This window comes from Anomaloglossus baeobatrachus, chromosome 4, assembly GCF_048569485.1.
Source record: "Anomaloglossus baeobatrachus isolate aAnoBae1 chromosome 4, aAnoBae1.hap1, whole genome shotgun sequence".
In the NCBI taxonomy this organism is placed as follows: domain Eukaryota; kingdom Metazoa; phylum Chordata; class Amphibia; order Anura; family Aromobatidae; genus Anomaloglossus; species Anomaloglossus baeobatrachus.
In genome coordinates, this window is record NC_134356.1 from 49,412,582 (window position 1) to 49,438,180 (window position 25,599).

The 25,599-nt window shown below is 46.1% G+C and overlaps 1 protein-coding gene across 1 annotated transcript in view; it reads left to right on the forward strand.

The window, feature by feature from the left end:
* Positions 1-22,691, forward strand: part of FAM114A2 (family with sequence similarity 114 member A2) — a 56,529-nt gene extending 33,838 nt beyond the window's left edge. Inside the window, exons 9-14 of the mRNA XM_075344315.1 lie at positions 3,636-3,715; positions 5,885-5,986; positions 7,813-7,949; positions 8,470-8,542; positions 11,323-11,376; positions 21,213-22,691. Coding sequence (XP_075200430.1) covers positions 3,636-3,715; positions 5,885-5,986; positions 7,813-7,949; positions 8,470-8,542; positions 11,323-11,376; positions 21,213-21,314 — 548 coding nt within the window. The 3' untranslated portion in view covers positions 21,315-22,691. The remainder of the gene's footprint in view (positions 1-3,635; positions 3,716-5,884; positions 5,987-7,812; positions 7,950-8,469; positions 8,543-11,322; positions 11,377-21,212) is intronic.
* Positions 22,692-25,599: the final 2,908 nt, after the last annotated feature.

The following is a 25,599-nucleotide window of genomic DNA, read 5'->3' on the forward strand; positions in this document are numbered from 1 at the left end:
GACACCAGGTTTTGTACCACCACCCTGCCACATGTACTCGCCCTATTCCTGGACCTCCGCTCCCAGTAGCTTGTCCTGTCAGCTCCTCTTATCACTGCTCGGCTCACCCTGAGCACAGAGCGGTGGCAGGGGAAAAGTGAAGCCCACAGCATACGCTGTGGGCTTCAAAGATGGCAGCGGTCTCCTCCCAGAGCTCTTATCTGTATAGCCAAGGGGGCAGTTACAGTGCAGGAAATAAGGTCAGACGCCAACTATTACCTCCTATGAACGGGGCTGCCGTATTTGCTGTGTGTAACTCTCGTTCCGCATTGCTAATGCGAGATGGCAGCCCCCAGCGTTTCAGAAAAATAGAATTAAATAAAAATTAAATAAACAATACATTTAGAGACTGAAATTCTCGCCCATTCTTCCTTTGCAAACAGCTGGAGCTGAGTGAGGTTGTGAGGTTAGATGGAGAGCGTTTGTGAACAGCAGTTTTCAGTTTCCACAGATTCTCGATTGGGTTCAGGTCTGGACTGTGACTTAGCCATTGTAGATTTTGCTTTATGTTTGGGATCATTGTCTTGTTGGAAGACAAATCTCCGTCCCAGTCTCAGGTCTTTTGCAGACTCCAACAGGTTTTCTTCAAGAATGGTCCTGTATTTGGCTCCATCCATCTTCCCATCAATTTTAACAATCTTCCTTGTCCCTTCTGAAGCAAAGCAGACCCAAACCATGATGCTGCCTCCACCATGTTTGACAGTGGGGATGGTGTGTTCAGGGTGATGAGCTGTGTTGCTTTTACGCCAAACATTGTTTGGCATTGTGACCAAAAAGTTCGATTTTGGTTTCTTCTGACCAGAGCACCTTCTTCCACATGTTTGGTGTGTCTCCCAGGTGGCTTGTGGCAAACTTTAAACAACACTTTTATGAATATCTTAGAGAAATGGCTTTATCCTTGCCACTCTTCCATAAAGGCCAGATTTGTGCAGTGTACGACTGATTGTTGTCCTATGGACAGACTCTCCCACCTCAGCTGTAGATCTCTGCAGTTCATCCAGAGTGATCATGGGCCTCTTGGCTGCATCTATGATCAGTTTTCTCTTTGTTTGAGATGACATTTTTGAGGGACGGACGGGTCTTGGTAGATTTGCAGTGGTATGATACTCCTTCCATTACAATATGATCGCTTGCACTGTGCTTCTTGGGATGTTTAAAGTTTTGGAAATCTTTTTGTAACCAAATTTGCCTTAAACTTCTCCACAACAGTATCACGGACCTGCCTGATGTGTTCCTTGGTCTTCATGATGTCTCTGTGCTTTACACAGAACACTGAGACTATCACAGAGCAGGTGCATTTATACGGAGACTTGATTACACACAGGTGATTATATTTATCATCATCAGTCATTTAGGACAACATTGGATCATTCAGAGATCCTCAATGAACTTCTGGAGTGAGTTTGCTGCACTGAAAGATAAGGGGATGAATAATATTGCACGCCCCAATTTTCACTTTTTTTATTTTTAAAAAGGTTTAAAATAAGCAATAAATGTCGTTCAACTTCACAATTGTGTCCCACTTGTTGTTGATTCTTCACCAGAACATTTACATTTTTATCTTTATGTTTGAAGCCTGAAATGTGGGAAACGGTTGAAAAATTCAAGGGGCTGAATACTTTCGCAAGGCACTGTATATATAAATATCTTTTTAAAACCAGAGAAAATGTAATGTTGAACATGTCTTAAGATTGATCCATAAAGTACACCTCCTGACGTCTCGTTCTGGCTCTGTATACATCAGAGACACGCAGGATATCGGCTCTTCAGGCTGTAGTAGAATAACCTTGCGGCTGCCTGTGAGGATCAGACGTACTCGGCCATGTTGTGGGATTTATTCGGGCAGCGCAACTCCCTGAACAGACCGTGTGAGGTCTTTGTTGTTGGGATTTAATATTAGATCAAAGCCGGCAGCCGCACAGTTGGATTTGGCCGCTCCGTGCGTTTATTTTCCTCATCGTCCACCTCCTGTCTGACCCTCAGTATGTGCGAAAAAGCATCATTATTTGTCACGTCCTTCTCTTTGCACGCTGTGCGCTCCGATGGATGGAACTTGTTGTCTCTGCAAGGTCCAAGTACATCTAAAATGTAAAAAAATTGCATCCTTTGCTTTCTATATCTTCTCTATTGCATATTCCATTGCTGGCTGCAGAGGGAGTCAACTGAGAATCAGTCAGTGAGCTCGTTCTGACCGTCCCAGTGGAGAGTTTCTGATTGTTTTAGTTTCTAAGCTCCACTCAGCTGATTTATGAGCAGATAACAAATCTAGGTCTGATATGGAGGGAAATGAGGAACCTGTTAGGTTAAAGGGAACCTGTCATCAGAAATTTAGCTTTAAACCTAAAAGTTTCCCCCTCTGCAGCTCCTGGGCTGCATTCTAGCAGGGTTCCTGTACTTTTTGTGCCCCCTTTGAAACCAAATTAAACACTTTATAAAGTTGTACCTTTTTGTCTGCCATTCTTGTAAATTATCCACGGGGGCGGGCTCTCTTGCATCCGTTGCTGTCCCTCCTGCAGATTGACGCCGTCCCCCATTGCTCCATTTCATATCTCAGGACGCCGCCCACTGCGCCCGAGGTCCCGTGCACGCGAGGACCGCTGCTGATGTGGTCGCAGGCACGAGATTATGGGCGGCGCTGTGATTGCATCGCATGTGCCCGCCCATAATCTCGTGACCGCGATCTCCCCTCTGCCTCCAGCGTTCTGCGCAAGCGCTGGCAGATGACCCGACGTCACCTCCTTCCCATCCTGCCCTGCAGCAGGATATAGATGGGAGGAGCGGAGCAGCACAGCACAGGTTACAAAAAAAACAAAAAACATTTAGTGCTTTTCACTTTTCAGAAGACAATGTGTGTCTTTGTTTGATTTTACATGTTTTTTTTACTGTGCACGTCGCTCAGATCCTCTCCGCGTCTCCTCGTATCCTGTGCTGTGCTGCTCCGCTCCTCCCATCTATTTCCTGCTGCAGGGCAGGATGGGAAGGAGGTGACGTCGGGTCATCTTCCAGCGCTTGCGCAGAACGCTGGAGGCAGAGGAGAGATCGCGGTCACGAGATTATGGGCGGTCACTTGCGATGCCACCACAGCGCCGCCCATAATCTCGTGCCTGCGACCACATCACCAGCGGTCCTTGCATGCACGGGACCTCGGGCGCAGTGGGCGGCGTCCTGAGATATGAAATGGAGCAATGGGGGACGGCGTCAATCTGCAGGAGAGACAGCAACGGACGCAAGAGAGCCCGCCCCCGTGGATAATTTACAAGAATGGCAGACAAAAAGGTACAACTTTATAAAGTGTTTAATTTGGTTTCAAAGGGGGCACAAAAAGTACAGGAACCTTACTAGAATGCAGCCCACGAGCTGCAGAGGGGGAAACTTTTAGGTTTAAAGCTAAATTTCTGATGTCAGGTTCCCTTTAAATTACTCCACAGCGCCACCACAGGGCAAGGTGAGCATTACATAGATTCCACTGAAATCATTGGCTTACAGGACTGGACTGATCCTCCAGGATCCTGAACTAATGGGGTAAATTACAATAACATTCCATGGTCTGATGTGTCCATACTGATCCTGAATTCTCCTATATTATTTTTCCTTAGCGGATGAAGATTTTGTCGCAGAAATATCCGATTTGTTCAAGGAGTTGCAGATCTCAGTGCGGCCGGAGAAACTGACAAATGTGAGTATATCTGAAGTCTGAGAACACGGAAGATCCAGATTTCTATTAATCAAAGTCTGAAAGTTCCTCCCTGTGATCGGTGAAACCAGGATTGGGCATGTTGGATTGCTACATGTCTCATCCATATGTTTCACAGCCGGACACCAATGCCTTTCATTAATAAAATTAATATGTACTGTGGGCCGACCTGAGTATGTGCATATGGTTATTGGGAGTTGGGGGAATAGCTGCAAAAAATAGCCCAGCGAGTGCTATCTTTGGAGCCATATTAACCCCTTCTATGCTGTATAATATGGAGATAGGGTAATATATACATCTTAAGGTCTGGATGTTTTTTTCTTTTTGGGCTTTCGTTTTTTCCCCAGTATTCAAAGTGCCATTATTTTTTTATATATATATATATATATATATATATATATATATATATATATATATATATATATATATATATATATATATATATATATAAACACACACACAGTATGTTTACAGGTGTGTGTGTGCGTGTGTATGTCCGGGATTGGCATCTGCACCGTCGCAGCTACAGCCACAAAATTTTGCACACTCACACTTCTGGACCCCAAGAGCGTCATAGCCTATATGTTTCAAGGGGGCATTTTAACCCCGCTCTTTACAGTTATTCGCCAAAAAACCTGCCTCCATTAAAGCGAATGGAGCTGGGAGCCACAGTGCAGCCAGAACTTCAGAAGAATGCGCAGCCACGCCCTTATATGGAATGTTGGCGTGACACAATGCAGCCAGGGAAAGAGGTAGACACAGACAGGGAAAGAGACAGACACAAAGAGACAGACAAAGAGACAGACTGACAGGGAAAGAGACAGACAGGGAAAGAAAGGGAAAGAGAGAACAGGTTAAGAGACAGACACAGACAGGTAAAGAGACAGACACAGGGAAACAGACAGACAGACAGGGAAAGAGAGGGAAAGAGACAGACAGGGAAAGTGACAGAGATAGATAGACAGACAGACAGACAGGGAAAGAGATTGAGACAGATGGAGAAAGAGACAGAGACAGTCAGAGACAGACAGGGAAAGAGACAGACAGACAAAGATAGAGAGACAGAGAGATATATACAGTCACTTTCCCTGTCTGTCACTTTCCCTGTCTGTCACTTTCCCTGTCTGTCTCTTTCCCTGTCTGTCACTTTCCCTCTCTTTCCCTGTCTGTCTCTTTCCCTCTCTTTCCCTGTCTGTCTGTCTCTTTGTCTGTGTCTGTCTCTTTGTGTCTGTCTCTTTCCCTGTCTGTGTCTGCCTCTTTCCCTGGCTGCATTGTGACACGCCAACATTCCATATAAGGGCGTGGCTGCGCATTCTTCTGAAGTTCTGGCTGCACTGTGGCTCCCAGCTCCATTCGCTTTAATGGAGGCAGGTTTTTTGGCGAATAACTGTAAAGAGTGGGGTTAAAATTTCCCCTCGAAACATAGCCTATGACGCTCTCGGGGTCCAGAAGTGTGAGTGTGCAAAATTTTGTGGCTGTAGCTGCGATGGTGCGGATGCCAATTCCGGACATACATACATACACACACACACACACACACACACACACACACACTCAGCTTTATATATTAGATACATGTATTTTGGGTTAAAAATAATTTTTGAAGTTGGGTTTCATTAACATTTTTGCACCATTTGTTTCTTATAGGCTCTGTGCACATTCAACTTTGATGGGGTCTGTGGTCATAAATGAGCTGAGAGGAGATCAGAAAAAGACAGATAAAAAAGTTTAATCTAAATGAGCTCACTGATGGGATTCTCAGCGAATTCATTCTGTAGCCAGCAATAGTCAGTGCAACACAAATGCTATTGAAACCATTTTTAATGAAAGATAATTACAAAAACTATTTTTGAGCCCCACATGCAAGCATTTAGGTAAAAAAAAATAAATCTGCCTTTAAGCAAAAATAAGATTAGTTTGGGACCAATTTTAGACACGTGGTGGGATCATTGTCTCTAGGTACCTGTCTGCCATTAAACGTTTATCTTATGTGGACCCCTTTGTCGCCCTGGGATCCCCTTGCCACCCCTGTGATGTTAATCTCTATCCCGGCTGCCTTTCTGGGCCATCAGCCCAGTTCTCTAAGGTTCCCCCATGTGATTATAGCTTCCGGTAATTACTTTCGCTCGCTGACGTCTCTTGACATTTCAGGCCCGAAAAGCCACTTACAACTGGATGATTAAAGCCGAGGAGGAGGAGAAAGTGGCGGGAGCGGAGGATGAGACGGATCCACAGGGGAAACCCACCATCGAGGTAAAGTGAGGGTAATTGGATCTTGCCCTGGCTGATGCGTATTTTTTGTTTTTAATGATATAGTTTCCTCCATTGAAGTCAATAGCATCAGTAGATCCAGAATGGAGCACAAGCTGTATGTTATATCTATGGCCGGAGCAGTGATAATTGACTTCCAATTATTTCTAGCTCTTAGATCTTGACAGATAGGAATAAGAATCGGGCGGGTTGACATCCAATCTCCTCTATTCTGGTGTGACCTGTCCATAGCTATAGCTGAGACATCCAATCTCCACTACTCCTCTGTGACCAATCCATAGCAATAGCTGTGACATCTCCCTACTCCTGTGTGGCCTGTCCATAGCCATAGCTGTGACATCCAATCTCCACTACTCCTGTGTGTCCTGTCCATAGTCATAGCTGTGACTAGTCCTATGTGTCCTGTCCGTAGCCAAAGCTGTGACCTCTAATCTCCACTACTCCTACAGTATGTAGCCTCTCCATAGCCATAGCTGTGACTACTCCTGTGTGTCCTGTGCATAGCCATAGCTGTGACGTCTAATCTCCCCTACTCCTGTGTGTCCTGTCCATAGTCATAGCTGTGACTAGTCCTATGTGTCCTGTCCGTAGCCAAAGCTGTGACCTCTAATCTCCACTACTCCTACAGTATGTAGCCTCTCCATAGCCATAGCTGTGACTACTCCTGTGTGTCCTGTGCATAGCCATAGCTGTGACATCCAATCTCCCCTACTCCTGTGTGACCTGTCCATAGCCATAGCTGTGACTACTCCTGTGTGTCCTGTGCATAGCCATAGCTGTGACATCCAATCTCCCCTACTCCTATGTGACCTGTCCATAGCCATAGCTGTGACTACTCCTGTGTGTCCTGTGCATAGCCATAGCTGTGACGTCTAATCTCCCCTACTCCTGTGTGTCCTGTCCATAGTCATAGCTGTGACTAGTCCTATGTGTCCTGTCCGTAGCCAAAGCTGTGACCTCTAATCTCCACTACTCCTACAGTATGTAGCCTCTCCATAGCCATAGCTGTGACTACTCCTGTGTGTCCTGTGCATAGCAATAGCTGTGACATCCAATCTCCACTACTCCTGTGTGACCTGTCCATAGCTATAGCTGTGACCTCCAATCTCCACCATTCCTATGTGACCTGTCCATAGCCATAGCTGTGACTACTCCTGTGTGTCCTGTGCATAGCCATAGCTGTGACGTCTAATCTCCCCTACTCCTGTGTGTCCTGTCCATAGTCATAGCTGTGACTAGTCCTATGTGTCCTGTCCGTAGCCAAAGCTGTGACCTCTAATCTCCACTACTCCTACAGTATGTAGCCTCTCCATAGCCATAGCTGTGACTACTCCTGTGTGTCCTGTGCATAGCCATAGCTGTGACATCCAATCTCCACTACTCCTGTGTGACCTGTCCATAGCTATAGCTGTGACCTCCAATCTCCACCATTCCTGTGTGACCTGTCCATAGCCATAGCTGTGACTACTCCTGTGTGTCCTGTGCATAGCCATAGCTGTGACCTCTAATCTCCCCTACTCCTGTGTATCCTGTGCATAGCCATAGCTGTGACCTCTAATCTCCCCTACTCCTGTGTATCCTGTCCATAGTCATTGCAGCATGTCACGGCCATGTAATACAGGGTCATGTCAGCTCTTCTATAGGTTGTAGCGGCTGATGTCGATAACAGTAATGTGCACAACCAGGTTATATGACGTAACTAAGGGAGGAATTTCCTCTCCTATTATAAGACCTCAATGGTATCTGCATGGAGTAGTGATAAATGTGACTATGGTAGGTCACACTAATGTCCTCTTCTCTTTTGCCAGGATATCCATGAATTTGCCATTCGTAGCCTCGCTGAGCAAACGGCCTGTGCCATAGAAATCTTCCACAAGACGGCTGCTCTAATTCTGCACGGTGACACACAAGTGCCGGCAGTGTCGAGGGGCAAGGCCCTATCACAGTAAGGTTCAAATCCATTTATATAGCGGTCGTCACTGTTTGCTTAGAGGCTAAATTTATTTATTGATCAACTTATAGGACCTGAATGTAGAAGGGAATGGGTTAAATATATAAAAAACCTTTACTCCCCTCTTCAATCCCCCACTGCTCCACTGTGGTCCCCGCTGGTTTCTCCTTGCAGCGATCAAGTATGTCAATCACTAACCTCAGTGGTGATGACCGCATGTTCTGCATACTGAGACCAGTGATTGGCTGCAGCGGTCACAATGAACATCTGACTGCCACAGTTGGAGCAATGGAAAATTTACCCCATTCCCTGATTCTGGATAAATGTCTTTAAGCTGTCCACATACTGTATACACAGGCCACACTGCTAATCGGATGACCGTTCTCATTAAGAAAGTCCCCATTGGGGATCACCACATTGTTACCTCCAAATACCCTGATAGAACGTATGGGAAGAAGGTTTATTTATCAGACTTTAAAGTTTTATTTAAATTTCTTAATATTCTCACCACCAGAATGACTGTTGCACTGTGCAGGGAGCTGTCACAGCTATCAAAGAGGATGACCTCTCTCCTTACAGCCGCAGGGGTAAGTAATTGTAATGCTTGTGACCGGTGTAGGGGCATAAAGTAGCATTAGTGGACCCACTGGATCACAGGGGGAGCTAGGCTTACCCCTTAATGAGATCGGCTTAACTAAGCGCCCACCGCGAGGCAAACAACAGGTACCACTCCCAAGGCTGTGACTGGGACTGTGGCAGCTGACCCACTCAGATATAGATAGAAATGCAGGCAGGTACAGGTGAGAAGACCGGGGCAGGTAGGCACGGACAGGTATGGTCGGCACGGCAGTGACAGACAGGTATGGGAAGGCAGACTCAGGTGCAGGAGTAATGAGACCTGAAAACTAGCTAGACAGACAGGGCACTGACTAACTAAAGGAGTTGTGCAGGCACCTCCCCTATTGGGAGGGTGCCTTAAAAACATAGCGCCTCTCGGCCATAGGCTGAGAGGCATTTCCTGGAAATAGCACAGCAGCCCTTTTAGGAGGAGGGTTGGTGTGTGTGCGCGCATGCCCTAAGCACACTCCCAGGAGACCTGGGCTGCGTGCACAGGTCCCGGGAGGGGAAGGAGGCAGCAGCACATGTGGAAGGCCGGGAGAGGACGCAACCCTGCCGGGACGGTAAGTCGTGTAGGGACGTCGGTGCTACAGTAACATTCGAACCCAGGACATGGACATACATATGCATATACTATATATATATATATATATATATATATATATATATATATATATATATATATCCCATAATATAATGTGAGAGTGGATCTCAGTCCAATGTAGAAGTTTCTAGGATTCAGATATCTGCCAGTTACAATAGAAGAAATACCCAGGAATGTGATGTCCAACAATCCCCAGGGTCCTCCCAGAGTGTTCTTTTATTTTATACCTTTCATAATATAGTTGGTCTGTACAAACATTTAGGCGGTTCATACATAATAGCAAATAGCAGAATTCGTAGCTGTATAATAAGTAAAAAAACATTCCTTGTGCACCCTGACAGTACCCCTGCCTTATCTTTAACAGATAGATAGAGGGATAGATAGATAGACAGACAGATAGATAGATAGAGGGATGGATAGATAGAGGAATAGATAAATAGATAGAGATAGATAGATAGAGGAATAGATAGATAGATAGATGGATAGAAGGATATATATAGATAGAGGGATATATATATAGATAGATAGAGGGATAGATAGATAGATAGAGGGATAGATGGATAGATAGAGGAATAGATAGATTAGATAGATAGATAGATAAAGGGATAGATAGATGGATAGATAGATAGAGGAATAGATAGAGGAATGGATGGATAGAGGAATAGATAGATGGATAGAAGGATATATATAGATAGACAGATGGATAGATAGACAGACTGATTTTATTAACTTCTTGCCCTCATCTAATTCATTTCCAGGATTTTTTAATACAGTAGATTGGCCACTAGGTGGCAGTCTCCCTATCTTTTTGTTTTTAAATTTGCAGAATAAACCCTAGTATAAAAGCAAAATGAGCAAATACCCTGCAGTAAGTAAAGAAATAGCAATAGTGCATGTAAATAACCGAGCACCCAATTGAAACAATTTTGATTAAAGGAGTGTAAAAGCAGGATTTTTGTGTACTCACCGTAAAATCTTTCTCGGAGTTTTCATTGGGGGACACACTGGTGGGTCGACTATCGGGGAGTCTGCTCATTCCTTCCGGAGTTCCTCGGAGAAGGGGAAATGTAAGTCTATGTACTTACGGTTGTTGAAGTTCTTGTCTGGCTGCTGTCTGTTTCCACAGTATCTCAGTGAATTCTGGATGACTGATCGTTTCGTCCTCTTAAAGGAGATGTGCGTGCCCTGGGTGGAGACAGGGTCGTCCTGGATCTTGAGTGTTTGACTTACCGCCTCGACCAGGCTGTCCACCATGCGCCGTATGTCCGCCGTCTGATCTGAATGGAGCTGAAACCCCTCGTCTGAGTCCTCACCTGAGACATCGGATGTGTCCGGGGACGAGCGGTGGTCAGCTCCCGGTGGTGAGAGGGACCGTTGAGATGAACTTGAAGAAGAGGCCTGGCGGGCGCGATTCTGCGCTCTTGTAGAGGTCCCTAGATCAGAGTGATTATCGCCATCTGCCCGCTCCCGGGAGTCATGGCCGGGTGCAGGAAGAAGCTGCAAAGCTTGCACTATGGTCTGTGATGACCTGGAGATAGACTCTACAGACTGGGACAGTGAAGCCAACCATTCCGGGGGAGGCGGCGCACTGGGGCCAGGAGTGTCGTCGACAGCTGCGGCGTCAGAGGGCTCCTGGGCGAGTTGCAGGTCTGGGGTACAGTCCGAGCATAGGGGTGCGGCCTGGCCCTGGGAGCATTTAGTTTTGCAGGAGGCGCATGCAAAATACATTATGATGGGGACCTGATTGTGCCGGAAGGATTTTGGGTTAGGCATGGCTGTCCTGCTTCTCTTACTAGCGTTGCAAGGGACGAGGCAGGAGTGGGGGGGGGTGAAAAGAGGAGACTCTAGGCAGAGGAAAGGGTTAAAGCTGCGCTTACCCAGGTCCTGTGTCCTCCCCTCTAGGTGCCACGGTTCTGTGTCCCCCAATGAAACGAAAGAGAGAGCCATCCAGCCGCGACAAGGTGCACCCTAATCCGGATGGTCCCTAACTCTTGCAGAATAGTATTGTTGGGTACTGTTTGCTATTGGTAACTTTCCTAATTAACTGACATTGGATGCACAATAGATGGTCGGCCACCGATATATAGACGGGTTCAGCCAACATTCGTCTTGTGTGTGGTCGCCTAATGTTTATGCTATTTCCAGGCATCTGAAAAGTCGGACATCCTGAATCCATTAATCACAGGAGTTTTTCTAGAGGTGAGTCTGTTTCTATATGTATTACTGTATATAGATGTGGGGTGCAATGCTGCTATGGTAAGAGAATACTGGAATATTGTCTCCACTACCTGCAACCACCACCAGGGGGAGATCAAGTGCACGACATGAGAACAGCCACCACATCCGGGGGCCGCAGGACCTGGTGGTCCCACCACTGATCTGATATTCATGATGCCATCAGTATCACAGTCCTGGATCACCCCTTTCATAGTAAAGCGATTATCCCCCAAAGCACATTTATTACATACAAGTGTAAATACACACGTGGACAAAATTGTTGTTACTCTTCTGTTAAAGTACAAAAAAAAAAACAACAGTGGTCACTAAAATAACTTGAAACTGACAAATGGCATTTTCAGTTTAACCCCTTTACTTCCAGCGATTTTTCCATTTTTGTTTTTTGTTCCGCGAGCCCTAATTTTTTTAATTTTTTTTGTCAATCTTGCCATACGAGGGCTTGTTTTTTAGCGGGATGCGTTGTACTTTTGAAAGAAATCATTAGTTTTATCATATGATGTACTAGAAAATGGGGGAAAAAATCCAAGTGTGGTGTAATTGCAAAAAAAGCGCAATTTCACAATTGTTTTTGGGATGTTTTATTCACCACGTTCACTATATGGTAAAACTGATGCGTTGGTGTGATGCCTCAGGTCGGTGCGAGTTTGTAGACACCAAACATGTATAGGTTTACTTATACAGTCATATGAAAAAGTTTAGGCACCCCTATTAATGTTAACCTTTTTCTTTATAACAATTTGGGGTTTTGCAACAGCTATCTCAGTTTCATATATCTAATAACTGATGGACTGAGTAATATTTCTGGATTGAAATGAGGTTTATTGTACTAACAGAAAATGTGCAATCCGCATTTAAAACAAAATTTGACCAATGCAAAAGTATGGGCACCTCAACATAAAAGTGACAGTAATATTTTGTAGATCCTCCTTTTGCAAAAATCACAGCCTCTAGTCGCTTCCTGTAGCTTTTAATGAGTTCCTGGATCCTGGATGAAGGTATATTTGACCATTCCTGTTTACAAAACAATTCCAGTTCAGTTACGTTTGATGGTCGCCGAGCATGGACAGCACGCTTCAAATCATCCCACAGATGTTCAATGATATTCAGGTCTGGGGACTGGGATGGCCATTCCAGAACATTGTAATTGTTCCTCTGCATGAATGCCTGAGTAGATTTGGAGCGGTGTTTTGGATCATTGTCTTGCTGAAATATCCATCCCCTGCGTAACTTCAACTTCGTCACTGATTCTTACACATTATTGTCAAGAATCTGCTGATACTGAATTGAATCCATGCGACCCTCAATTTTAACAAGATTCCCGGTGGCGTCATTGGCCACACAGCCCCAAAGCATGATGGAACCTCCACCAAATTTTACTGTGGGTAGCAAGTGCTTTTCTTGGAAGGCCGTGTTTTTTTGCCTCCATGCATAACGCCTTTTTGTATGACCAAACAACTCAATCTTTGTTTCATCAGTCCACAGGACCTTCTTTCAAAATGTATCTGGCTTGTCCAAATGTGCTTTTGCATACCTCAGGCGACTCTGTTTGTGGCGTGCTTGCAGAAACTGCTTCTTTCACATCACTCTCCCATATAGCTTCTCCTTGTGCAAAGTGCGCTGTATTGTTGACTGATGCACAGTGACACCATCTGCAGCAAGATGATGCTGCAGGTCTTTGGAGGTGGTCTGTGGATTGTCCTTGACTGTTCTCACCATTCTTCTTCTCTGCCTTTCTGATATTTTTCTTGGCCTGCCACTTCTGGGCTTAACAAGAACTGTACCTGTGTTCTTCCATTTCCTTACTATGTTCCTCACAGTGGAAACTGACAGTTTAAATCTCTGAGACAACTTTTTGTACCTTCCCCTGAACAACTATGTTGAATAATATTTGTTTTCAGATCATTTGAGAGTTGTTTTGAGGAGCCCATGATGTCACTCTTCATAGTAGATTCAAATAGGAGAACAACTTGCAAGTGGCCACCTTAAATACCTTTTCTTTGTCGCTCCATTGGGAGACCCAGACAATTGGGTGTATAGCTTCTGCCTCCGGAGGCCACACAAAGTATTACACTTAAAAGTGTAAACCCCTCCCCTCTGCCTATACACCCCCCCGTGCATCACGGGCTCCTCAGTTTTTATGCTTTGTGTTGAAGGAGGCACACATGCACGCAAGCTCCACAATTTGGTCAGCAGCAGCTGCTGACTATATCGGATGGAAGAAAAGAGGGCCCATAACAGGGCCCCCGGCATGCTCCCTTCTCACCCCACTCTGGTCGGCGGTGTTGTTAAGGTTGAGGTACCCATTGCGGGTACAAAGGCTGGAGCCACATGCTGTTTTCCTTCCCCATCCCTTAGGGGCTCTGGGTGAAGTGGGATCCTAATCGGTCACCAGGCACTGGGACCGTGCTCCCTCCGCAGCCCCTGAGGGAATCTGCTGGACAGGAGACCGGGTATCGTCAGGGACAGGCCCTGCTCCTCTGAGGTACTCTGTATCCCCTTGGGGACGGCGCATAGAGCGCCTGTCTAATGGACGCTGCAGCAGCTGCTGGTTGTGTTTGTGCGCCGGGACTACCGCGCTGACCGCGCTTGTTTGCCGGCCGCGCTTATAACTTTAGTACCCGGCTTTTGCGGCCTAGTACCGCATATTCCCGCCCCCGGGCCTGCCAGTCAGGGGTAAGGGCGGGACGCTGCACTGGACGTCAGCGCTGAGGGCTGGAGCATACTTAGTATCCTCCTCCCCCCTCACTGAGCACCGTGCCGAAGTGTATATTTATATGCTTATATTGTATACATTTACTCTGTACGGCCGCACTAGTGCTTTGGCTATATACCCTCTCTGATTGCTCTAAGAGGAGACAACAGCATGTCGTCCGCAAAAAGCAAGGGTGCCAAGGCACAGGCTTACTTTGCAACCTGTACCTCATGTGCGGCTATGCTACCTGCAGGTTCCACCTACCCTCATTGTGTGCAATGCTCGGCCCCTGTGACACTCACTCAGCCGGAGCCTCTGCCACTGGTGGGACCCTCGGCCCAGGTGGAACCACCTGCTGCCACTGTCCAGGTGACAGGGACAGAGTTTGCAGTATTCGCTGACAAACTTTCTGAGTCTATGGATAGATGGTCTGCTAAGATACTAGAAGCTTTGCAGTCCAGACCTGTAACACAGGCCCCGGGCACTGTTGAATCATTGCCCTCAGCCCCCCCTCGGTCGGCGCAGCAAAGTGCTCCTGGGGCGACTCATAGGTCCCACGGTGAGGACTCTGACACAGACCGCAGTCCCAGACCGGCTAAGCGGGCTCGCCGGGAGCTTCCCTCGACTTCATGACAGTGTTCAGGGTCTCAGCATGAGGACTCTCTGGAGGATGAAGCGGAGGTGGCAGATCAGGGCTCTGATTCTGACGCCGCTCTCAACCTTGATACACCTGAAGGGGACGCCATAGTAAATGACCTTATAGCGTCCATCAATCAGGTGTTGGATCTTTCTCCCCCAACTCCTCAGATTGAGGAGTCAGCTTCTCAGCAGGAGAAATTCCATTTTAGGTTTCCCAAACGTACACGGAGTGCGTTTCTTGATCACTCCGACTTCAGAGATACAGTCCAGAAACACTGAGCTTTTCCAGATAAGCGCTTTACTAAGCGCCTTAATGACACACGTTATCCCTTCCCCTCTGACGTTGTCAAGGGTTGGGCTCAGTGTCCCAAGGTGGATCCTCCAGTCTCTAGACTGGCGGCTAGATCCATAGTTGCAGTGGCAGACGGTGCATCACTCAAGGATGCCACTGACAGGCAGATAGAGCTCCTGATGAAATCCATCTATGAAGCTATCGGCGCGTCCTTTGCTCCGGCATTCGCAGCCGTATGGGCACTCCAAGCTATCTCAGCTTGTCAGTCTGAGATTAATGCAGTCACACGTGCCTCTACTCCGCAGGTTGTGTCCTTAACCTCTCAGGCGTCGGCGTTTGCGTCCTACGCCATGAATGCTGTCCTGGACTCTGCGAGCCGTACGGCGGTAGCATCCGCCAATTCGGTGGCAGTCCGCAGGGCCATGTGGCTACGTGAATGGAAGGCAGACTCTGCTTCCAAAAAGTTCTTAACCGGTTTGCCATTTTCTGGCGAACGCCTGTTTGGCGAGCAATTGGATGAAATCATTAAACAATCCAAGGGAAAGGACTCGTCCTTACCCCAGTCCAAACCAAACAGACCTCAACAACGGAAGGTACAATCGAGATTTCGGTCCTTTCGGCCATCAGCCAGGTCTCAATTCTCCTCGTCCAACAGGCCACAGAAGGGTCAGAGGAACTCTGATTCATGGCGGTCTAAGTCACGTCCTAAAAAGACCGCCGGAGGAACCGCTCCCAAAGCGGCCTCCTCATGACTTTCGGCCTCCCCAAACCGCATCCTCGGTCGGTGGCAGGCTCTCCCGCTTTTGCGACGCCTGGTTGCCACATGTCCAAGACCGATGGGTGAGAGACATTCTGTCTCACGGTTACAGGATAGAGTTCCGCTCTCGTCCTCCGACTCGTTTCTTCAGAACATCTCCGCCCCCCGAGCGAGCCGACGCTCTTCTTCAGGCGGTGAGCACTCTGAAGGCAGAAGGAGTGGTGATCCCTGTTCCCCTTCAGCAATGGGGTCACGGTTTTTACTCCAACTTGTTTGTGGTGCCAAAAAAGGACGGATCTTTCCGTCCCGTTCTCGACCTCAAACTGCTCAACAAACACGTGAAAACCAGGCGGTTCCGGATGGAATCTCTCCGCTCCGTCATCGCCTCGATGTCCCAAGGAGACTTCCTAGCATCAATCGACATCAGGGATGCTTATCTCCACGTACCGATTGCACCAGAGCATCAGCGCTTCCTGCGTTTCGCCATCGGGGACGAACACCTTCAGTTCGTGGCGCTGCCTTTCGGCCTGGCGTCAGCCCCACGGGTCTTCACCAAGGTCATGGCAACAGTGGTAGCAGTCCTACACTCTCAGGGACACTCGGTGATCCCTTACTTAGACGATCTCCTGGTCAAGGCCCCCTCTCGGGTGGCATGCCAACACAGCCTGAACATTGCTCTGGAGACTCTCCAGAAATTCGGGTGGATCATCAATTTCCCAAAGTCAAAATTGACACCGACCCAATCGCTGACATATCTCGGGATGGAGTTTCATACTCTCTCAGCGATAGTGAAACTTCCGCTGGACAAACAGCGTTCACTACGGACAGGGGTGCAATCTCTCCTTCGAGCCCAGTCGCACCCCTTGAGGCGCCTCATGCACTTCCTAGGGAAGATGGTGGCAGCAATGGAGGCAGTTCCATTTGCGCAGTTTCATCTGCGTCCACTTCAATGGGACATTCTCCGCAAATGGGACAGGAAGTCGACATCCCTCGACAGGAACGTCTCCCTTTCTCGGGCAGCCAAGGCCTCCCTTCAGTGGTGGCTTCTTCCCACGTCTTTGTCGAAGGGGAAATCATTCCTACCCCCATCCTGGGCTGTGGTCACGACGGACGCGAGTCTGACAGGGTGGGGAGCGGTCTTCCTCCACCACAGGGCTCAGGGTACCTGGACTCAGCCAGAGTCCTCCCTTCAGATCAATGTTCTGGAGATAAGGGCAGTGTATCTAGCCCTAAAGGCGTTCCAGCCGTGGCTGGAAGGCAGGCAGATCCGAATTCAGTCGGACAACGCCACGGCGGTGGCATACATCAACCACCAAGGCGGCACACGCAGTCGGCAAGCCTTCCAGGAAGTTCGGCGGATTCTGCTGTGGGTGGAAGCCACAGCCTCCACCATCTCCGCAGTTCACATCCCGGGCGTAGAAAACTGGGAAGCAGACTTTCTCAGTCGCCAGGGCATGGACGCAGGGGAATGGTCTCTTCACCCGGACGTGTTTCAAGAGATCTGTTGCCGCTGGGGGAAGCCGGACGTCGACCTAATAGCGTCCCGGCACAACAACAAGGTCCCGGCATTCATGGCACGGTCTCAAGATCACAAAGCGCTGGCGGCAGACGCATTAGTTCAGGATTGGTCGCAGTTTCGGCTGCCGTATGTATTCCCTCCTCTGGCACTACTGCCCAGAGTATTACGCAAGATCAGGTCCGACTGCCGCCGCGCCATCCTCATCGCCCCAGACTGGCCAAGGAGGTCGTGGTATCCGGATCTGTGGCATCTCACGGTGGGTCAACCGTGGGCACTACCAGACCGTCCAGACTTACTGTCTCAAGGGCCATTTTTCCATCTGAATTCTGTGGCCCTCAACCTGACTGTGTGGCCATTGAGTCCTGGATCCTAGCGTCTTCAGGGTTATCTCAAGAGGTCATTGCCACTATGAGACAGGCCAGGAAACCAACGTCCGCCAAGATCTACCACAGGACGTGGAGGATCTTCTTATCCTGGTGCTCTGATCAGGGTTTTACTCCCTGGCCATTTGCCTTGCCCACTTTTCTGTCCTTCCTTCAATCTGGAATGGAAAAGGGTTTGTCTCTCGGCTCTATTAAGGGACAAGTCTCGGCGCTCTCTGTGTTTTTTCAAAAGCGTCTAGCCAGGCTTCCGCAGGTCCGCACGTTCCTGCAGGGAGTTTGCCACATAGTCCCTCCTTACAAGCGTCCGCTAGAACCCTGGGATCTGAACAGGGTGCTAACGGCTCTTCAGAAACCACCTTTCGAGCCAATGAGAGATATTTCTCTTTTACGCCTTTCGCAGAAGGTGGTCTTCCTAGTGGCAGTCACATCACTTCGGAGAGTGTCTGAGCTAGCTGCATTGTCATGCAAAGCCCCCTTCCTGGTGTTTCACCAGGACAAGGTGGTTCTGCGTCCGGTTCCGGAATTTCTCCCTAAGGTGGTATCCCCTTTTCATCTCAATCAGGATATCTCCTTACCTTCTTTTTGCCCTCATCCAGTTCACCAATGTGAAAAGGATTTGCACTTGTTAGATCTTGTGAGAGCACTTAGACTCTACATTTCTCGTACGGCGCCGCTCGGATGCGCTCTTTGTCCTTGTCGCTGGCCAGCGTAAAGGGTCGCAGGCTTCCAAGTCAACCTTGGCTCGGTGGATCAAGGAACCAATTCTTGAAGCCTACCGTTCTTCTGGGCTTCAGGTTCCTTCAGGGCTGAAAGCCCATTCTACCAGAGCCGTGGGTGCGTCCTGGGCATTGCGGCACCAGGCTACGGCTCAGCAGGTGTGTCAGGCGGCTACCTGGTCGAGTCTGCACACTTTCACGAAACACTATCAGGTGCATACCTACGCTTCGGCAGATGCCAGCCTAGGTAGGCGAGTCCTTCAGGCGGCGGTTGCCCACCTGTAGGAAGGGGCCGTTTTACGGCTCTATTACCGAGGTATTCTTTTACCCACCCAGGGACTGCTTTTGGACGTCCCAATTGTCTGGGTCTCCCAATGGAGCGACAAAGAAGAAGGGAATTTTGTTTACTTACCGTAAATTCCTTTTCTTCTAGCTCCAATTGGGAGACCCAGCACCCGCCCCTGTTCCCTTCGGGCTGTTGTTCTTTTGTGTACACATGTTGTTCATGTTGAATTGTTCTGGGTTCATGGTTTCAGTTTTCCGAACATCCTTCGGATTGAATTTACCTTAGACCAATTTATAAGTTTCCTCCTTCCTGCTTTTGCACCAAAACTGAGGAGCCCGTGATGCACGGGGGGGTGTATAGGCAGAGGGGAGGGGTTTACACTTTTAAGTGTAATACTTTGTGTGGCCTCCGGAGGCAGAAGCTATACACCCAATTGTCTGGGTCTCCCAATTGGAGCTAGAAGAAAAGGAATTTACGGTAAGTAAACAAAATTCCCTTCTTCTCATGATTGGATACACCTGCCTATGAAGTTCAAAGCTCAATGAGGTTAGAAAACCAATTTATTGCTTCAGTAAGTCAGTAAAAAGTAGTTAGGAGTGTTCAAATCAAGAAATTGATATGGGTGCCCATACTTTTGCACCGGTTAAATTTTGTTTAAATGCGGATTGCACATTTCTGTTAGTACAATAAACCTTATTTCAATCCAGAAATATTACTCAGTCCATCAGTTATTAGATATATGAACCTGAAATAGCTGCTGCAAAACCCCAAATTGTTATAAAGAAAAAAGGTTAACATTAATAGGGGTGCCCAAATATTTTCATATGACTGTATCTAATGGGCTTAAAAAAATCAGAAGTTTGTCAAAAAAAAAATTGCACTTTTGGCGCCATTTTCCGAGACTTGTAGCATTCTCGTTTTTCAGGTTCTGGGGCTCAGTGACACCTTATTTTTTGCGTCTTGAGCTGATGTTTTTAATTATACCATTTTTTGATTGCCTCATATTGCATTTTTAAAAAACATAATTTTGGTGTTTGGATTTTTTTTCTCGCCACACCATATACCGATCAGATTAATTGATGTTATAATTTGATAGATCGGGCAGTTCTGAACTCAGCGATACCAAATATGTATATATTTTTTATTTTTTAACTGTTTTATTTTCAATGAGGCAAATGGGGGTGATTTGAACGTTTAGATTTTTTTTTTTTCATATTCTTAAAAACTTTTTTTTTCTTTATTTTAGTAGCCCCCTTAGGGGACTTTATCACTGCACTGTCCGATCGCTTGTGCATTTCTGTTGATCAGAGCTGCATAGCTCTGATTAACAGAAATGCTGCATTCCTGTTAGAGCCGACAGTGCAGCAGCTCTAACCAGAAATACATCATGATAGCAACAGGGGTCATCACATGACCCATCAATAGCATGACCGTTCCCCGCCGCAGCCATTTAAATCACACTGTCACATTTTGACAGCGCGATCTAAGGGGTTAACAGGTGCGGGTAGATTGCGGATCCACCTGCACCTGTTAGCCACAAATGTCTGCTGTTCAAATCAGCAAAAATATGTGGGGGATCACCGCAGGCTCACCATGGCAGCCGGTAGTAACCACCCGGACATGACCAAGGACGTATTTGTACGTTGTTGGTTGTAAAGGGGTTAAATTTACTGAACTTCAACTAATGAAAATCAGACCTTGCTTCTGAATTGTGGCTCAACAAAAAAAATAATGAAAAAAGCTTGTAGAAAATGATGCCACCCCTAGAAAAGATTGAAAATAAATTGATAGGGATTTGCTAAACGAAGGTATGTCCTACAATTAGCATCATGTGTCTACAAACTTGAAATCAATCAGTCGCCCTATTTACAGGGTGAAAAGTAGTCATTGTGCTGTTTGTTATCATGGTGTGTACCAAACTGAACATTATAACTGAACAGAATAATGAAAATGGCCTGGAGAGAAATGACAGCACCCCTTAAAAAAAATGAAATAAATTGACCATTGGGATTTGCAGAACTAAGAGGTGTCCTGTAATTAGCATCATAGGTGTGTACAAACTTTTAATCAGTCAGTTGGCTTATTTACGGGGTGAAAAGTAGTAATTGTGCTGTTTGTTATCATGGTGTGTACCAAACCGAACATTATAACTGAACTAAATAATGAAAAAGGCTTTGAGAAAAATGACGGCACCTCGAGATAAAAAAATGAAAATAAATTGACAATAGGGATTTGCTAAACTAAGCTATGTCCTGTAGCATCATAGGTGTCTACAAACTTTTAATCAGTCAATTGGCTTATTTACGGGGTGAAAAGTAGTCATTGTGCTGTTTATTATCATAGTGTGTACCACACTAAACATTTAGCAAAGAAGAAGTAAGTTGTCTCAGGAGATTAGAAAGGCTAGTATTTTTTTAATAACATATTATGATGAAATCCTGGTGACGGTTTGAACATTTTAGTGATGCCCTTCTCACCGCTGCTGACCCCATTCCTTCGTGTTTCCTTCACAGGCATCAAACAGCGCTTCCTATATTCAAGATGCATTCCAGCTTCTGCTTCCAGTACTTGAAATCTCCCACATCCAGAGCCGGACTGACTCCAAGGGCTTCTAGGGAAAGACCACCTCACCGTCCAGTCTGTGACCTGGGTCTAACCTACAGCAACTAGGAAGCGAGAAACCAAAATTTTGCAAGAAGATTTCTATTTTTGACTTATATCACTAAAATAAGTGTCATATGTGTAAGTGGGTTTACGTGAACTGTACACTTTATGGTTACCATTCTTATGTAATAGGGGTGTTAAGGCGACTGACTGGGGTAATTGGGTGGGGCTCATTTCGTTTTCAGTGTGGTCTCCTTTGTATTGATATTAGTGGCCCCTACGGGACCCTTTATATTGAATCCACTTTCTCAAGCAATATGGGGCTACCCAACTGTTATGAAACTCATAAGCCATTGTGTGACTTGTAGTGCCTCTTGTTGAGTATCACAATGAATTCTGTATACCACATTTGCATCCAGTCCCATTTAAAAAGGTGCTATATAATCAAGGGCCAATGACGTCACATGGCAATGAAGCCGACATATACCGTCATGGAGTCGCATAAAGAAGACGTATTGCCTCCAACTGAATGGGGTCTTTATATGGTGGTCTCTCATTTTGTTCACCTGCCCTTCCTACTGTGTACATATAGAGATCAGCACTAGATGGCCATATACAGGAGCGTAATAAAGGGGAGGACCAGGACTGTCAATGTGGACGGGTTCTGTGCCATACACCAAAAACAGCATATATAGGAAGAAAGGAGAACGTATATAAGTCACCAATAGTCCCATAATTATAAAATATATAGGTATATACAGAATGGACAGAGTGCATAAAGAATCTTTATTGAATAAGACAGTGCACACAAGGACATAAACAATTAAAATTTTGCCTGAGTAGGGTCCATATTGAAGTAAATATGGAAACACCAACTATCTGCCAAATGGTCAGAGAGGGGGCCAGATAAAGTACAATATCACTAGGTAAAACAGGACAGTAAAAACAGCATAAGCAATGAAAGATGTCTACAGTAAATAGCAATACATATGGTAAGGCATATATAAAAAAGCAGACCTGTCCTAATAAAATAAAACATGTATAAAAGATCACACCCCTGAAGAAGCCACTTCATGTGGCGAAACGTGTGGGAAAATTCTGCTTTCTCCCTACTTTTTTTTTTAGTTGCTCTTCTATGGTCACACATCAAATTTTTTTTTTATTTCATATTGAATTGATGTCTACAATAAATAGCAATACATATGGTAAAGCATATATAACATATATCAAAAAGCAGACCTGTCCTAATAAAATAAAACATGTATAAAAGGTCACACCCCTGAAGGAGCCACTGCATGTGGCGAAACGAGTGTGAAAAATTCTGATTTCTCCCCACTTTTTTCCTAGTTGCTCTTCTATGGTCACACATCAGAAATTTTGTTTGGTTTCATCTTGAATTAAGGTTGTATGACAAAGATAAACCTCAATTCAAGATGAAATCAAACATAAATACTAACGTGGGACCATAAAAGAGCAACTAGGCAAAAAGTAGGGGAAAGCAGAATTTTCCCCAGGCGTTTCGCCACCCACGTGCAGTGGCTTCAGCAGGGGTGTGACCTTTTATACAATAAAAATAATCTCCCCTATTTTTTGGCCTCTTTAATTTTTTTTTAATGTCCTTGTGTGTTGTCTCATTCAATAAAGGTTATTTTTCCCAGTCTATCCATTCCGTATACTTCTTTATATTTTATAATTACAGGACTACTGGTGCCTTATGTACACACACCTATTTTCCCTATACTGTACATACACAGGGACATGCGGCAATTCTCACTGGGATCAGGCAGAGTGTTTAATAATCGATCAGCGCAGTCATTTGCGATCTGACAACATTTTTTCTTTCTAAATATATAGTTTTTTTCCCCAGACTCATGAGTGATAGAGCTGACCTGTAACTCATCTTCTCTTTATGTATTACTTCATTCATTCATTTTCTATTTGAGAATTAACAGAAAAGATGTCTCAAGGAGTTAAAGGGATTCTCTAGGATTTTTCCAAAACGAGCTAATTGCAGGAAATATAAATAATATATAAATAAAATAAGCAATACTCACATATTCATTCCAGATTCTACTGCCACACTAGTGATCCCTGCGATGAAGGCACATCCATCATTCAAATGACCACTGCAGCCAATCACTATCAGCAGCAGTCACAAGTAGCCAATCACCGTTGTTAGCAGTCAGGTGTAGCCACTGTCCTCAGTGGTCACGTGCAGCCAATCACTGTCCTCGGTGGTCATGTGCAGCCAGTAACTGTCGTCATTGGGCACGTGCAGCTAATCACTATCCTCAGTGGTTACGCGCAGCCAATCACAGTCTTCAGTGGACTCATGCAGCCAATCACTGACCTCAGTGGTCACGTGTAGCCAATCTCTGGACTCTGTTGTTACGACTGTCCTCAGTGGTCACGAGAAGCCAATGACGGTTCTCAGTGGTCATGTGCTGCCAATCACTGTCCTTGGTGGTCACGTGCTGCCAATCACTGACCTCAGTGGTCACGTGCAGCCAATCACTGTTATCAGTGGTCACACGAAGCCAGTTACTGTCCTCTGTGGTCACGTGCAACCATTCTCTGGTCTTAGTGGTCAGGTGCAGCCAGTTGCTGTTGTCAGTGGTCACGAGCAGTTAATAATTGTCCTCAATGGTCAACACTTGCAGCCCATCGCTGTCCTCAGTGGTCACATGCAGCCAGTCACTGTCCCTAATCATTGTCCTCACTGGTGGTCAGTGGTTGCTTGCAGCCAATCACTGTTCTCAGTGATGGTTAGTAGTCATGCGCAACCAATTGCTGTCCTCAGTGGTCACCTGCAGCCAATCACTGTCCTCAGTGATCATGTGCAACCAATCGCTGTCCTCAGTGGTCACGAGCTGCCAATCACTGTCCTCAGTGATGGTTAGTAGTCATGCGCAACCAATTGCTGTCCTCAGTGGTCACCTGCAGCCAATCACTGTCCTCAGTGATCATGTGCAACCAATCACTGTCCTCAGTGATCATGTGCAACCAATCACTGTCCTCAGTGATCATGTGCAACCAATCACTGTCCTCAGTGGTCACGTGCAGCCAATCACTGTCCTCAGTGGTCACGTGCAGCCAATCACTGTCCTCAGTGATGGTTAGTAGTCATGCGCAACCAATTGCTGTCCTCAGTGGTCACCTGCAGCCAATCACTGTCCTCAGTGATCATGTGCAACCAATCACTGTCCTCAGTGGTCACGAGCTGCCAATCACTGTCCTCAGTGGTCACGAGCTGCCAATCACTGTCCTCAGTGGTCACGTGCAGCCAATCACTGTCCTCAGTGGTCACATGCTGCCAATCACTGTCCTCAGTGGTCACATGCAGCCAATCGCTGACCTCAGTGGTCACCTGTCATACATGCAAACCCCATCACTCTGCCAAGTGATTGGCTGAAGCAGTCACATATACGGTGCTCGTGATGTCCTCGCTTTGGGGGATCACATACTGGAGCTTCTTTTATCAATTTATACCATTTCCCGCTCTTAACTCATTTAAAAAAAAAATAATGGACAATCCCTTTAAATTTACCATTATTATTTTAAAGGGATAAATGTTTAATCCAGAAATAAGAAATGTATCATCTCACTAAAAGAGAAAGTCTGTTGGTTTATCTAGTAATTTATTTTTAATATGTCGGCACAATGTTTACTTTTTCTGTGTTTGTGAATAAAAAAAAGCAGTGTTCTAAAATCCGTGCAGAAAACAGACGCTAAACTCCCTGTACTGTGCAATTCCAATAGTCTGGCATCCGCTGGTACAGAAATCCTGCTCATCCGGCTGCAGACTTGTTAAAAAAAAAACAACTTTAGAGAAAAGTTTTCATAAATCTGTCCAAGGGATTGAATGAGGATCCTATATCAGGACTTTGTACCCCAGAAAATGCTTTATATTGACCTGCAGTCCTATGTAAGGACTACAAATGATAGATTTTAGGTTGGGTTAAGTTATAGGCCGGTGTCTATTCTGTTATCACAGGTTCTTTTTTTTTACATGATTTTCTTAAAGGGTTAGTGCTGATCCGCTGAGTCCCGCCTCAAGAGGTGAGTGGGGCCGGTAAGAAGATATGACTGGAGGAATAAATAGGATGCCTGCCAATCACGTTTCTGTCCCGGTGGGGGTCAGATGTGACGTCACTGGCCCCGCTTATGATGCATTTGGAGGAGCAGGACTAACCCTTTAAGAATTTTGACTAGATGAAAAGGGCACTTAATAGATATATGTTTAGACACCTACGATTTAATACAGGCAGCCATATTTTAATGTGAAAGTGCTGCTCA